The 13,469-nt window shown below is 40.7% G+C and overlaps 2 protein-coding genes across 12 annotated transcripts in view; one reads left to right on the plus strand and one right to left on the minus strand.

The window, feature by feature from the left end:
- Positions 1-13,469, minus strand: part of Lar (tyrosine-protein phosphatase Lar) — a 118,562-nt gene that overhangs the window by 2,143 nt on the left and 102,950 nt on the right. For 8 of the 11 annotated variants that reach the window (XM_081987741.1, XM_081987749.1, XM_081987743.1 and 5 more), the window contains 17 exons: positions 12,383-12,577; positions 9,985-10,095; positions 9,658-9,933; positions 9,320-9,604; positions 8,726-8,749; positions 8,522-8,622; positions 8,275-8,467; positions 7,526-7,754; positions 7,405-7,463; positions 6,106-6,402; positions 3,862-4,001; positions 3,522-3,724; positions 1,960-3,463; positions 1,367-1,902; positions 735-1,264; positions 342-678; positions 56-287 (listed from right to left, as the gene is read on the minus strand). In XM_081987741.1, the coding sequence (XP_081843867.1) occupies positions 56-287; positions 342-678; positions 735-1,264; positions 1,367-1,902; positions 1,960-3,463; positions 3,522-3,724; positions 3,862-4,001; positions 6,106-6,402; positions 7,405-7,463; positions 7,526-7,754; positions 8,275-8,467; positions 8,522-8,622; positions 8,726-8,749; positions 9,320-9,604; positions 9,658-9,933; positions 9,985-10,095; positions 12,383-12,577 (5,252 nt within the window). The remainder of the gene's footprint in view (positions 1-55; positions 288-341; positions 679-734; positions 1,265-1,366; positions 1,903-1,959; positions 3,464-3,521; positions 3,725-3,861; positions 4,002-6,105; positions 6,403-7,404; positions 7,464-7,525; positions 7,755-8,274; positions 8,468-8,521; positions 8,623-8,725; positions 8,750-9,319; positions 9,605-9,657; positions 9,934-9,984; positions 10,096-12,382; positions 12,578-13,469) is intronic. The other 3 variants (XM_081987747.1, XM_081987750.1, XM_081987751.1) reach the window with 3 other exon arrangements.
- The window catches only part of Rrp47 (Ribosomal RNA processing 47), a 126,808-nt gene continuing 117,350 nt past the window's right edge, over positions 4,012-13,469 (plus strand). Inside the window, exon 1 of the mRNA XM_081987935.1 lies at positions 4,012-4,021. The gene's annotated coding sequence lies outside the window, so the exon portion shown is untranslated. The remainder of the gene's footprint in view (positions 4,022-13,469) is intronic.

Here is a 13,469-nt window from a genome sequence, read left to right on the forward strand (position 1 = left end):
CTGTAAATGTGCCCCGTTTATTAAAGTATGGCTAATCCAGGCACTGCCTACTTACCCTGCCCATTTCCTTCAGTTTGGTTAGCATCACAATAATAGTGGAGTTGTGCTCCCAAAGCATTCGCCATAAATCGTCGATGGTTTCTTGTAGAGGGCCTTGAGTGGCGATGTAAGCTTTCCGGTACCGATATCCATCGATGAAGCTTGCGTTAATATAGTCCGAACCTTCGCTGGTTCTGATTGGCTGCAAGCACACTCTAGTGCTCTCATAGGGCAGGATATGTACTAACCTATAACAGTACCAACATGTAAAAATAATCCACTTGGTAACCTACCATACTGACCTATTTTTAAGCTTATTGCAAGGTAAATTAGCGGTAACGAAACGTGATGAATCAGTCTTAATATTGCCCAATTTTTTGAATTCCTGTTCCATACCGGACACGTCACCAGGTTCGGACTGCATCAATTTTTGGATGTGTTGGTGCAAATTGCGCGCAGCCACCTCTGTCTGACCACACATGTACGCTTCCAACAGGGCATCGTGTATGAACACATACTGGTCTTCGGTTTGCACCATGTAATTGCGTTGAGCGCGCAAACATGTCACGTGACCGTAAATGTCGACCGTTTTTTCGTGACGCATTCGTTCCAACATTGAGTCGATCACGATAAAACAACCTGAAAAAACAATCATCCAATTAAGAGAGATTAAACGAAGGAAATCATGTACTGACCGGTTCGTCCAACCCCAGCAGAACAGTGAACAATAATAGGGCCGGCATCCGAAGGGTTGAGGCTTTTAACGCGCCTTAAAAATTGCAAAAATGGAGCAGGATGATCGGGTACCCCATGATCCGGCCAAGCAGTGAACTGCAATTGTTTCACCTCCCTACTTTCCCCTTCTCCGGTGTTTTTCTGAATTTGGAACGTCCGAATGCAATAGGTTGCCAGTTCCTGAACGTCCGAAATGCTAACGGACATGGCTCCGTACACTTCTGTACCCCGTGTAGGCCAGTACTGATCACATTTGATTCTGGTGCGTTCCTCCAGTTTCGTCATCATCACAATAGTGGCGGATTTCAGTTCCCAGCACATGCGCCAAAAATCGCTGAACGTTTCCGGTAGAGGGCCTTGCGTTGCTACGTAGGCGTTGTGTTTGCGGTAACCATCGCAATAATTAGCGTTGATGTAGTCAGAACCTCTTCGACCCTCCTCGATCGGTAGAATTACTCGACTGTGATCGTAGGAAATCACGTTGGCATACCTGAAATAAAAAAAACTCTTTTTAATTATAATTTTATTATTATTTTGAAAGCAGAATTTTCAAACTTAATAAAATTGTGTTAACTTGAAAATTAAAACTTACCTGTTTTTGAGCTTGTTAACGTCCATATTGGAAAACTCCCAGGTGAAGGTTTGGCCTGGTTCGATACTCTCATACTCCTGGGAGAACTTTAGATTGTCGTTTGCTTTCAGTCGTTCGATGTGATTAGCTAATTCAGACACGGGAATAGGCGGATGAGAGATCATAGCAGGTGTTTGGAAGTTTAGGCGGCGTTGTTCGACCGGATCACTTGGAGCAATGCTACTGTTTAAATCGGCAGGAATTAGCGGCTTCGTGACTGCTGCTTGATCCGGAGCTTTGCAAGGACGTCTTCGGCGTCGTAGGATGAACAAAATCACCAGGATCGAACACAGTAAAACTGCTGCAATCACCGGTCCAATTACCCACAAATAAGTCGCCTCTTTGCGTTGAGAGCTGACTTTTACGTCATTGTCGGTGGGAGCGTTTGGATTAGGGCGAATTGGCGGTTCTCCAGGTGGCGGTGGACGCATGTCCAATGATAAAAACTCGGAGAAGGGACTGCTGGTGTAAAGATGCTTCTGAGGTGTATCCACTACCTGAAATATACCATAATTAACGCATTCACTTAAATTACTTTTAACTGAGCTTCTTACTGCTCTGACAAAAATTCGGTATCGCTTTCCATGCTTCAACTTGAAATTAGTCAAACCTTCCTTAACTTCCCCAGTGCCCAAATGAAAAGTGTAAGGAATACTTCTTTGAGGAAACTTGGCAGCAATGTAGGGCAACGTTGGATCGTCTGGTACCTTTTCGATATTCCCTAACAAATCGTCGGTCAAGAATTGATCGGGGTTCATGTAAATCGTGGATTTATCCTCAGGCACCACCACCAAATAATAGTGACTTATAGGTCCGTACTCTTCAGAGGCCTGAGGGAGAATCACGTGAATCTCAGAGTTGACAACACCGTAAAAATCTGGTTGAACCATTGGTTGGGGGGCGGCCATTTGAGTGGTTACTGTAATTTTAGTGGGTGGACGATACGAGTTGTCACTTGGGATGGCGCTAACGTTCACATTATACGTTGTAAAGGGTGAAAGTTCGTTGATTGTATGTGATTTGACGTCATTACCCAAAGTAATGACCACTCTGGGGATGTTTTGAGTTTGGGTAATTCCTTGAGAGTCCACGAATTCCTTGATGGCGTCAAACGATATCTTGTACTTGCTTGGATTCAGTCTGATTGGTGGAGACCAAGACAGGGTCATCGAGTGAGTGGTGACGTCATGGGCTCGGAGTTTCAAAGGGACATCTTCCGGTTTGACTTTAACCAAAACTTTTTCGGATAATCGTCCAAGTCCGTTCTTCATTCTAGCTGCCACTGCTATTGCATACTGAGCGTACTTTTCCAAATTGACTAGATCGGCAGAGTTGGTCAGGCCTACAGACTTTTGTTGCCACTCATCCAAATCCTCTACAGCTGTCATAGTGTAGAAAATTTGGTAACCAATCACCTTGTTCCTGGAAGGTACACTTTCCCACCACACCTCCACGCTACTTTCTGACGTGGCTACAGCCTTGACAGACATTGGAGCACGTCCTATATCCTTCTCGGTCTCTAAAGCTTCTTTCTCGCTGTTAGGTCCCGGCCCTTGATTCGTGTACGCTCTAATATGAAACACGTACTCGGTATTTTCTTCCAAGTTGGTGAAAACTGCTTTAGTTTTTGTCACGTTCCGGAAAATTACATTGGTGTGATCAGATTTTTTGTGAAACTCCACGTCGTACTTGACGATTTGTCCGTTACGGTGTTCACGAGTGGGAGGGTCCCACGTGACACACACCACGTCTGGCGTCTGGAACCGCCACGTGATGTTCGTGGGAGGACCGGTGGGCGGACCTTCTGGTGTCCGCATGTATTTAATCGATTCCTGACCAATCCCAATGTGGTTCAGACCGGCCACTCGAAACTCATACTCTACGCCCCTCTCCAAGTCATTTATTCGGTAATTCAAAGTTGACGATTTAATGTGCACGTCTTTAAGTAGTTGATCTTTCACCCCGTACCTTAACCGGTAACCTTTAAGCTCCCCATACGTTTGAGAGGGTCTGGACCATTCAAGTTCTATAGTGACGGTGGGCTCACGTTCAATGATTCTAGAAATACAACCGGTTCAAACAAACAGTTCATTTTGAAAAAATTGAAAAAAGTTACTTTAAAGTTAGGGCAGGACGATTGGGAACCCCTCCAGGTGTACGAACTTCAATGGGGGCGCTACGGTCACCGTCTCCTTTCCGAGTGAGCGCAGCTACTTGCACGGCGTAAGTGGTATCCGGTTGCAGACTAGTGATATTCAGTTCCAGAATGTCACCTCGAGGCACGTTGAATTGCATCGGCTCGTTCAGAAAGCTTTTACTCTGTCAAATTTAAAAATTGATTATTAAAGAGACAATCAATAACTATAATCCACATGTGTGGCATTTTGTGATTGGTTAAAAAAGCGGATAGTTTGTTATTAACTAAACCGGACAGAAAGAAAACTTTTACAACAAACCTCTTCTTTGATTTCTTGCACGTGCACGTGGTAGCCCAAAATAACACCGTTACGATCCCTCATTTGTGGTGGTTTCCATTCCACTTTGATGGTGGTGGAGTTCAAGGGAGTAACCTTAACGTCTTGAGGATCACCAGGCACTGTGAAACACAAATTTTCCGTAAGTTTTCCGACAAAAATCAAGCTAAGAAGTCTGAAATTTTTGTTTTTGCTACATGCGGGCACATCACACGTTTTTTTCCAATGACTTATCATGTTTAACATCCTTTTTGTCGTTTACATTTGAATACCAACACACACACACACATATACAGGCGGGTATGTATGCATAATACACAGATTTAGTTACCTCTTCCAATAGAGTTTAAAGTAGCAAAAAATTTGTTTTCCTTTATTTTGACAAAACATGGATAAAGGGGTGCGAGAGAGAGAGGTACAAAAAACTGGCGAATTACCTTCTCACCACCTATTTCGCTTAATTGGGGTGGTTTAAAAAAAAGCACAAAAATCTACAAAATCTACCATCACTACGGCACACAACAAGAAAAAATACTCACTCCTCCGTTCTGTCGGACCGCGTTTAGCAAAAAAAGTCAAGAAAAATATCAAATAGAGAGTGTAATGGCACACTAATCTATAAGTTGAAAAATTTTCTCCGCTACAAAAATGCTTGGAGGCTCTCTCGCCAAAAAATTACTCACACACATGTAGTGATTCGCGCGGAAAAACAAAACCAAAACCAGGATGACGGGTAGTAAAAGAAAAAACAAAAAATGTTTGCGTGTCATGACATGGGCACCAAAAACTCTGTACGGCCCAAGTCAGTCCGGACCTGTTCGTCATACGTTTATAGGAGGTATGGTGGTATTCAAATGCCCAAAAGCAAAACGGTGCTCTCCAAAAGTTTCGAGTTTTAGGATCGATGGAAAACTCGAGCGCTACCTGAATCCAGTTTTCCTTGTCCCTTAACTAATTCCCTCAAAATGTGTGGGGGGAAACAGTGGACATTTTTGGCGCTCAACGTACAGCCCTGACTCAGAAATACTTTCAGAATATAAAAATAATTGCACTGATAATTTTAGTCACTATATCCAGAGCTGGAATAAGTAGTAAATAGTTTCAAATACCCTAGATAATTACTTAATTAACTAAAAATACTTACTTAAGATTTCTGGACGACGCCAAAAATGTCCACAAAACATCCCAGAAAGTACGAGCAAAATACAAACCTGAGTCAGTTCGAAAAAAAGTCAAACAATCAATCAATCACACATACTAGTACACTCGGTGCAAAAGTGTGCGAAACACACAAAATAGTGATTAGATGTGCCATTTTAGTGCGCATGTCACCCTACTGCAGTGAGGTGCCTAGCAAAAAATGGTGGTGGTGGGAGGTTGAGGAGAAGTGGATTAAAGGGGAATGGATCAAGCTGTCAAAACTTTCTCCATGTCACGTGGGCATGCAATCGAAACCAAAAAATAAAACGTCAAAAAAGTGACTGAAAAATTGTGCCATTGCAATTGCAAACTCGGTGCGAGTGTGTGTGATCAAAACTGAAAAAAAGCCATAATCAATACATGTGAACGTGAGTAGCTAAATTAAAAAATTACAAATTACTGAGAAAACAGAAAAATAAAGTTGTCGATACAAAGACACAAAAAAGTTGCAAAAAACCTTGCTGCTCCTGCAAACGCTTTTGTAGACAGGAAAAATACAAAAAAGTTAGGTTAGTACAACAACAATTTAAAACCACACAAAAATCCCCCTAATTGTACAAAAACCGAATATTTATAGGGGGCGCTGTAAAAAAATACAAAACCAGCATCAAAAATCCAATCCTGGGCGGGCTGCAATGGTGAAAAAAGTCACTTTTAAAGTAAGTACACATACCTCTAAGGATATGTCAAAAAAGTACACTAATAAATAAAAATTTAGGAGGATTAACAAAAATGAAAATTCAAACTAAAAAATTCATAACTAAGTGGATTAATTATTATCACAAAAAAAAATAAAAGGTTAAGGGGGATTGAGGAATAATTTCGAAAGCTTACAGTCCATCTGGTGTGCTGGCCTTTAATGAGGATTGAAACTTGTAATTAATTTATCAGGTTGTTAATTAGAGATATATGGTTGGAAACTGAAAGTTCAAAAAAACTCTCAAATTTCCCTCCCCCGTTTTTGAAAGAAAAAAATTTTCATTTTCGTCGCCTCAAATTGTTTGAAACCATGAACGAGACACGTACCGTCTTCTAAAGTTTGAATCGTGATCGGATAGGAGGCAGGACCGTCGCCCACAGATGTCCCCGCCATCACCCAAATCCGATACTTCATCCAGCGTTTTAATTCGTCCAAAACGAACGTGGTGCCGTTCAATGTGATCGTGGCCGCTTCACTATCGGACCGATCCGCCTCCACAAAACGCAGCTTGTAGTAAATTATGTTTCCGTGGCTGCGATTGGCCCGGGGCGGGTCCCATGACACCCTGATGGCCGTTGCACTTATGGCCTCGCCCTTCACATTGCTCGGTGGCGCGCCCGGTACTGCGGGCGCGCTTCATGTTAGTCACGTGACAGCTACGGAGGGCGGGCAAAGTCCGCCCACCGTCTGCCGATTGGTTAGTGGGCGTGTACGTGTGTTACGTCACAGTGTTTGTATGTGGGTGGACACGGCTAAGGAAATGAATATCCGGAAGGTGTGGTCGTTTAAAAAATTAAAACTAAAATAACGTCAAAAGTTCGAACTAACATAAAAGACAAGCAAAGAATTGTTAAATGGGCTCATCCCACATATTTTTTTTTTATTTCATATTTTATTTACTAGTCATTCAAACATGTCCTCCAGCCGCCATTTTGCCTGGCAACTCCCCTGGAGGACAAACAAACCTGTTGCTGTTTTTTTTTAGCAATAACATTTCTCATAATACATTATGAATTGTGCGTGCAGCTCTGAAACACAAATTCCAGGGTTTTAACAGTACTTAGTGTATCATTCACCAAGACATTTTTTTTGACTTTTTTTTTAAAGAATATTCATTTCCGTAAAGCGTATTCACGTTGTGCAGTGTCAAGGTGTGTCGAGTGTAAACAAATCCTTTTGACTTTTTTTAAATTGGACAGCTAAATCACAAAAAAAATCAGTTTTACCTGTAAGTGAACTTAAGTTACTCTTAACAGTTTCAAATTGTAATAAAACGAAAAAAAAGGTGCTTTTGCACTTCAAATAATCATGGCCAGTACTGTGCAGTGCTTTAAAAAAAATAAAACAAAATTACCACTGACTAACAAGGTAAAGTTACGCATGCTCATAATATATAAAATTGTATGCACATCCACACAAAACTAGAGAAAACTCGTTGAGAAAATCACTCTTCACACGCCAATGTATTATAGATTAGTCAAAATGGCGGCTGAAACTGAGTGTTTTAAACTCAGATTCAGCCATTTCAAACCAGGGACGTTGATTTCGGATGTCAAACGTGTATGTGTTCGTCCTTTTAACTATTTTCTAATCACTAAAGGGGAAACCTTGGAGGCGGGTCTTACCATACTGTTTAGTCCTAACCGGAATTGGAGGCGTGGTCGCTCCCTCCCCTCTCTGTGACCTGTAAACCACGCCTATTTTTATCAAATTCAAACACCAAAAGGGTGGAGGCTTGATATTAACCTGGCCGCCAACCACACGTAATACAAGGTGTTTGGATACAATCCGGTTAAAGTGTAAGATTCCGTTACTGGTATTCTGCGATGGTGTTTCTCTTTGGCGTAGGTGTCATTCCAGTATAATTCGTAACTGGCTATACTTTCACCCGAATGAGTGGGTTTGTTCCATTGTAAAGTAACCGCGCTTTCTCCTATGTCTGACGCCATTAAATTGCTAGGTTGACTCGGCACACCTAGACAAAATGATCAACAGTTGTATATGTTTGTTGAGACGAGTTACTCATTTCTTCGTTGCTAGTTGGGTTTACTGTCTCACCACACAGAAAAGGTATGTTGGGAAAACATTTTTTAGCTATTCGTTTGATTTTGTCAGAAATACTTGGAATGTAAGGTTTGTAAAAATTAAAATTAGATTTTGATTCCCAGATGGTTTTGGATGTTCTAAACCCCTAAAACATTTATTAATTTAATTAAAAAAATGGATATATTGAAAAACATCATCAATATATCTCCACCAAATTGTTGGTTTATAATTAAAATTAATATTATTTTTTTCAAAATGTTCCATAAAAATATTACTTAAAATTGGAGACAATGGAGAACCCATTACCATTCCAGAACTTTGTTAGTAATAATCCATATTGAAAGAATTTTGTTTTTACACAAATTGTTAAAAGTTCATTTTTGTTTTTTTTTTCCATTTTCCCAACAAAGCTTTTTTACTAGCAAACGAAGAAAGTTGTATAATCTCACCTTGTTGAGTTTTCACGTGGACTGGAGGACTTAGAGGCCCAGGACCCACTGACGTCATCGCCTGTACTCTTATAGTATAAATGGTGTGGGGGGTGAGTTCGCTGATGGTAGTCAGCTGATTGTTGTCCACCACTTGGGAGTCCCATTGGGCCATCGGTAGTTGCGAGTTGGTCGTGTAGTACACTTTGTAACCCTAAAAACAATCCCTTACTACCTGGAAAATCATTCATCAGAAGAAGGGAATTACCGTAACTTGTCCGTTGGGAGTTTCCGGTTCGTCCCACTGGATCACCATAGTGCTCGAGCTAAGTGGGCGCACTTGGACGTTTCTAGGAGCCGTACCAGGTTCTTTAAAAAATAAATAATTACTCAGCATCTACTAAACTTTAAAAAAATTTAAATCTACTAATTCACTTGTGTGAATTTGTTAAACTAACGCAACAGTACTTACTCGAACCTCCAAAAGAAGAGTCAGCTAAAAATACAGTTTTAAGTTAGGTTAGGCAAATTACAAAAGCACAGTTTTCGTTATATGAGAAGCTTTTACAGACTCTTCTACCACAATTATGTGCTCTATACAACAGGCTAGGTGGTGTGTTTAATCAAAAACAGAAACAAAAACGTCCCCTCAGACTTACTTAGAAATGGTTAGTTTAGGGCAAAAAACCACCAACGCGAGATCCGAGTGTTGTTGACAAAAATCAAAAGGTTCGCATGAAAACAGTAAACACTTTGTATTATCTTAATTTAATTTGATTATATTTTATGAACATAGCCGGGCTGGTTGCAAAGTCTGCATGTGTAACATTTATCTAAATCACAGTACTGTTTGTAGTTTTTTTGACCAATCAGAATTTAGCTACTGTGCTGTCATTTAAGCAAATGCTGTACATGTGGACTATAAAACTCCTAAATTGTTAAACTTATAAACCATCTTAAAAGTTACTAGAATTTTAAGGGTTTTAAATCTTAAGATTTCTAACAAACTAATAGTGTACATAATGTTGAAAATAAGTAGTAATTTTTATAGAAAAAATTGCCATACCTGTTTCTCCAGTGGTGACGATAGCTGGAGCGCTCGGGGGCCCCCTTCCGATACTATTCACAGCAATCACGTACATTTCGTATTCAGTGTAGGGGCTCAGGTTCCTCACCGAATAGTACATGGTAATGATACCGCTTATTTCGCTAAACGCCTGATTAGCGTATTTTGGTTTGAACTGGATAACGTAATACTGAAGGTCTTCGGGGCCTGGGTATGTCCACGTCAGCCTCACCGAAGTTGCCGTTATTTCTGAGGTTCGGACGTTCGTTGGAGGACCCGGCAATGCTGTTAAAAAACAGCATAGTTTGACAAATGGCTACACTGCATTGGTTACTTACATTGCACCTTAACCAATGACGTCATTTCAACAATACCCAGAGCACTAGCTGCGATACACGTATAATTGGCTGACGTTTCAATTTTTTTCAATTCGAGGGTGTTTTTTCCGATGGGCAACTTATCCTCTGGCGTTAATTCCTCAGTAGCGCCCTTACGCCATTTAACGTAGGGCATGGGCGATCCTACCGCCACACAGGTCAAGTTCAAGTCATCGCCCAACTTGACTTCCACAGTGGCTGGCGGAGGTATAGAAAATGACGGGGGAACCCTTCGCACTAAAATACATCATAATGATGAAGGGCATTTTAAATTGCACCATTAAGCACCTTTGACATAGAGCAAAGCAAACTTAGAATAGTCTGTTCCAATTGAGTTCTCTGCCACGCACTCGTACTTTCCCTGGTCCTTCTCCTCGCTGCTCTTGATCTGCAAAGCACCTGAAAACAATAAATAATAATCACCAAAAAATGTATACCACAATAATGAAAATCAAAAAACCCTTTATTACCACCAAAAAAAATCCACTTCAATACTGTTAAATTATTCACGATCCTGAAATGTTGACAGGGCCGTACTGGGTTGCAAATTGATCGGAGACCTGAATCTGTCCGTTTAAATTAATATGTTTATTTGGAAACGGACACTTTTATTAATAGCTTAATGGATTTGAATCCCAATGGACTGAAAAAAGAATCTGATTTTCTCTCGGAATGGACGGATAAATACACTAAATTCGACTGTTGGAAATAATACACCACCCGATAAGTTTTAACATCATTTGATTGGTTCAACCAGAACATACGTCTGAGATTAGCCTGCTTTAAGATCCTTCAAAGCCCTTAAAAGCATTAAACAGCGATTGTAGGGTTAGCACAACGGAAGGTAAAGGGACAACGCGAAGTTCGGGGACACTCGAGGCGCGGACGGAAAGGGCCCTTATCCGTTATTGACATCGTGGGACCCTTTGCAAATACCTTCACGTGCCATACTTCGATTGTCCCGACTTAATTCCAACACCGAGCCAGATTGTTTTAGGCCCGTGTTGACTTTCGATGTACGAGGATCGATCAAAAACGTTGTTCGAGACAAAATGGCCGTTATGGCTCGTTTATTTCGGCACGTAAGGCCGGCTTTTTTTAGCGCCGGTGATAAATTGCCCGTAATAAGGGGGAAGAACACTTTTAAGTATGTGTGGGTTGTTTATGCGGTTTGATCTTCTTGGGGCTCTACGGGTGAGCGAGGGAGGAAAAGCAGCTTTTTCATTTAGCCGCGCTTTTTCCCCCGGTCTTTTAAGAACGAGTCAGCGAAGCGGGAATTAATTTTTGGCCCCATTTTTGTTCTGGAATGCGACGAAAAGTTAGTTTAAAAATCCTCCGGTTTTTGTGTTTGTTCAAAGAAAGAAAATTTGTTTTTTTTTCTACTAGACCTTGTAGAGGATTTTATTCTTTTAGGTCTTCGTATGCAAAGGAAATAAATCAAACAAATTTGTAAGTGACACGAGATCAGACTGACTTCAGGGACGTTATTACACTTCCTCCTCCTCATACTGATCTATCTTTGTCTAGCTCACTGAGCTCAGCAGTTTTTTATGTAAAGTTTTGATATTTCCTTATCTGTTTAAGTTTAGCTAGCTCTTAGTCGAATTTTTCCACTTAACTTCACTGCTCCCCTTAAACTTTTTCCGGTCTGAATCGACTACGATTGTGTGCAGAAAAAGGGCCCATCAATTTTTTACGCCTGCATGCAACATAATAAAGTCACAGTCGAATTATATTAAAAAGGTGAATAGAGCAGGGAGATGGGGGAAGAAAAGGTGATGGCTTGGAAAACATGTTTTTTCTCCATCGGCGGAAATTTTCCTTTTCATAAATTTTATATGCCTATATGTCCCGGCCGGAATGATACTGAGGCCGCGCCACGGTATTTGGCTTGCATATTGATTCGGGGTTAAACGAATATCTACGCGATGTGGCTGCGAGCCCCGTTGTAACCCGAATATACTCAAAACCTCACCGGCATATCAATGCGAACCGGTCCTGGATCGTATATTAGAACGATCGGAAGATAAATATTAAAAGCCGTAAATGTACCGTCTTGCTCGCTAGTTTATCGTCCTGGAATTTTAACAACCTCACTCTTCCCAGCACAAATCCACTGCCTGATATGTGCGGCCATCTTGCCTACTTCTTAATTTATCCACCTTTCCCGATATACGAGACTTTCCTGAAGGCCCCAGACTGGTAAATTGACAGTCGGATGTGATGAATGTTTCAAGTCAAACCAGTTTGCAGTAGTAAATCTCTCAATTTGGACAAAATTTCAACCTAAAGAAATCAAGCAGCAGAAATTGTCCTGTTTGAAGGGAAAAATTAACTATTAGGCCTGTCTTAAACAAGTCTACATAAAATGCAATATTTGCGTTACATCTCAGTGGTAGTCAAAAAAAGCAGCTTTACTTAACAGGAGAGAAAGTGCACATATTTTCCAAATGGTTTCCTTGGTTAGGTAAAAAGTAAACTAAATTAAGCAAACGTCACAAAATAACCAACATAAAAGACAAGTCTAGTAGCTAGTAAATTAAATCGGTTGTAATATCAGCAGAATCGTCACTCAAACCTGTCCTCCAGCCGCCATTTTGACGAGCTCCTGGAGGACAAACAAACCTTGAGCTTGCGACTTGCTGCTTTGTCTTAACCAATAAAAAATATAACAAAACATTCTTACCGGGTTTATCCTCACGCATCGAATATCTCGGATTGTTGCTCATGTTGATCGGCAGCATATTCTTTAGCCAGATGATTTTCGGTACGGGATTTCCGGTGGCCACGCAGTTGAGCATAGTGCTGTGCCCGATTTCGACCACTTTGTTGTTTTGGGGCGATTCGATGATTTGAGGGAAGCCCGGGGGCAGTTTGTCCGCTGAAAACGGGAATCGTCAATTAAGGTGCGGCCGTTTCTTGTTCAGTTTAAAAATAGGAAATTCCGCGAAACGAAAACAGCTCGAAGAAAACAAACAAAGTTCTGTTTTCCATTTTTACCCTCCCTCTAGTTTCTTGAAAGGGAAAAAATGTTCTAGAAAAATGCATTAACTGTGTAATTTTAAAGAAAACATTTTCGTGCATTTCGTTACCTTTCCAGGTCTCTCAAGCACCGTGCTGAAATATTTAACAAAGAATTATCCAGAACAGTCTGGAAGATCAATGACAGTAACACGTTCCTTGGTTAAGTTCGATTTATTTTCCTTCGGGCAAATAAATTCCGACGTAAATTATGCAGACCGATTTGAAGGGCATTTCTATATCGGCCTAGAATGATTTATCTGGCAGCACCAGACAATCCAGACTGTCTGGTTAATCTATTAGCAAATTTCCAACGACAATCTGGTGGTAAATCAAAATCGAAATTACCCGATTTAAATTTAAATAAATCTATATTTCAGCGTCCCTTAAAAGGACTTTCCCCAATAAAGGTCTAATGGCTTTGCCTACGTGAACTTTTACTATTCATCATTATTAAGGACGACCATACACCACCAATTAGCCGTATAACCAGTACGGGAATATTCATTAGGCCCACCTTTCGCAATCGGCTTAAAGGGATCTTTGACCCTACAAATTCGGCCCTTAAACAACGTTCACGTTCGATTTGGGTGGAACCGGTTTAAAATCCTAAAAGTTTACTAATATTTTGCTGTGCCAGTTTCCTCTACCTAACTCAGAGGCGAGAAATTTGATTCTGTGGTCAAATTAAAAAAAAAATCATAGGGTGTTTTAAACAGACGTTTACATTTACAGAAGAATAATTATTAAAA

This window comes from Ips typographus, linkage group LG10 (assembly GCF_016097725.1).
Source record: "Ips typographus isolate SLU linkage group LG10, UJ_Ityp_2.0, whole genome shotgun sequence".
Taxonomy (NCBI): domain Eukaryota; kingdom Metazoa; phylum Arthropoda; class Insecta; order Coleoptera; family Curculionidae; genus Ips; species Ips typographus.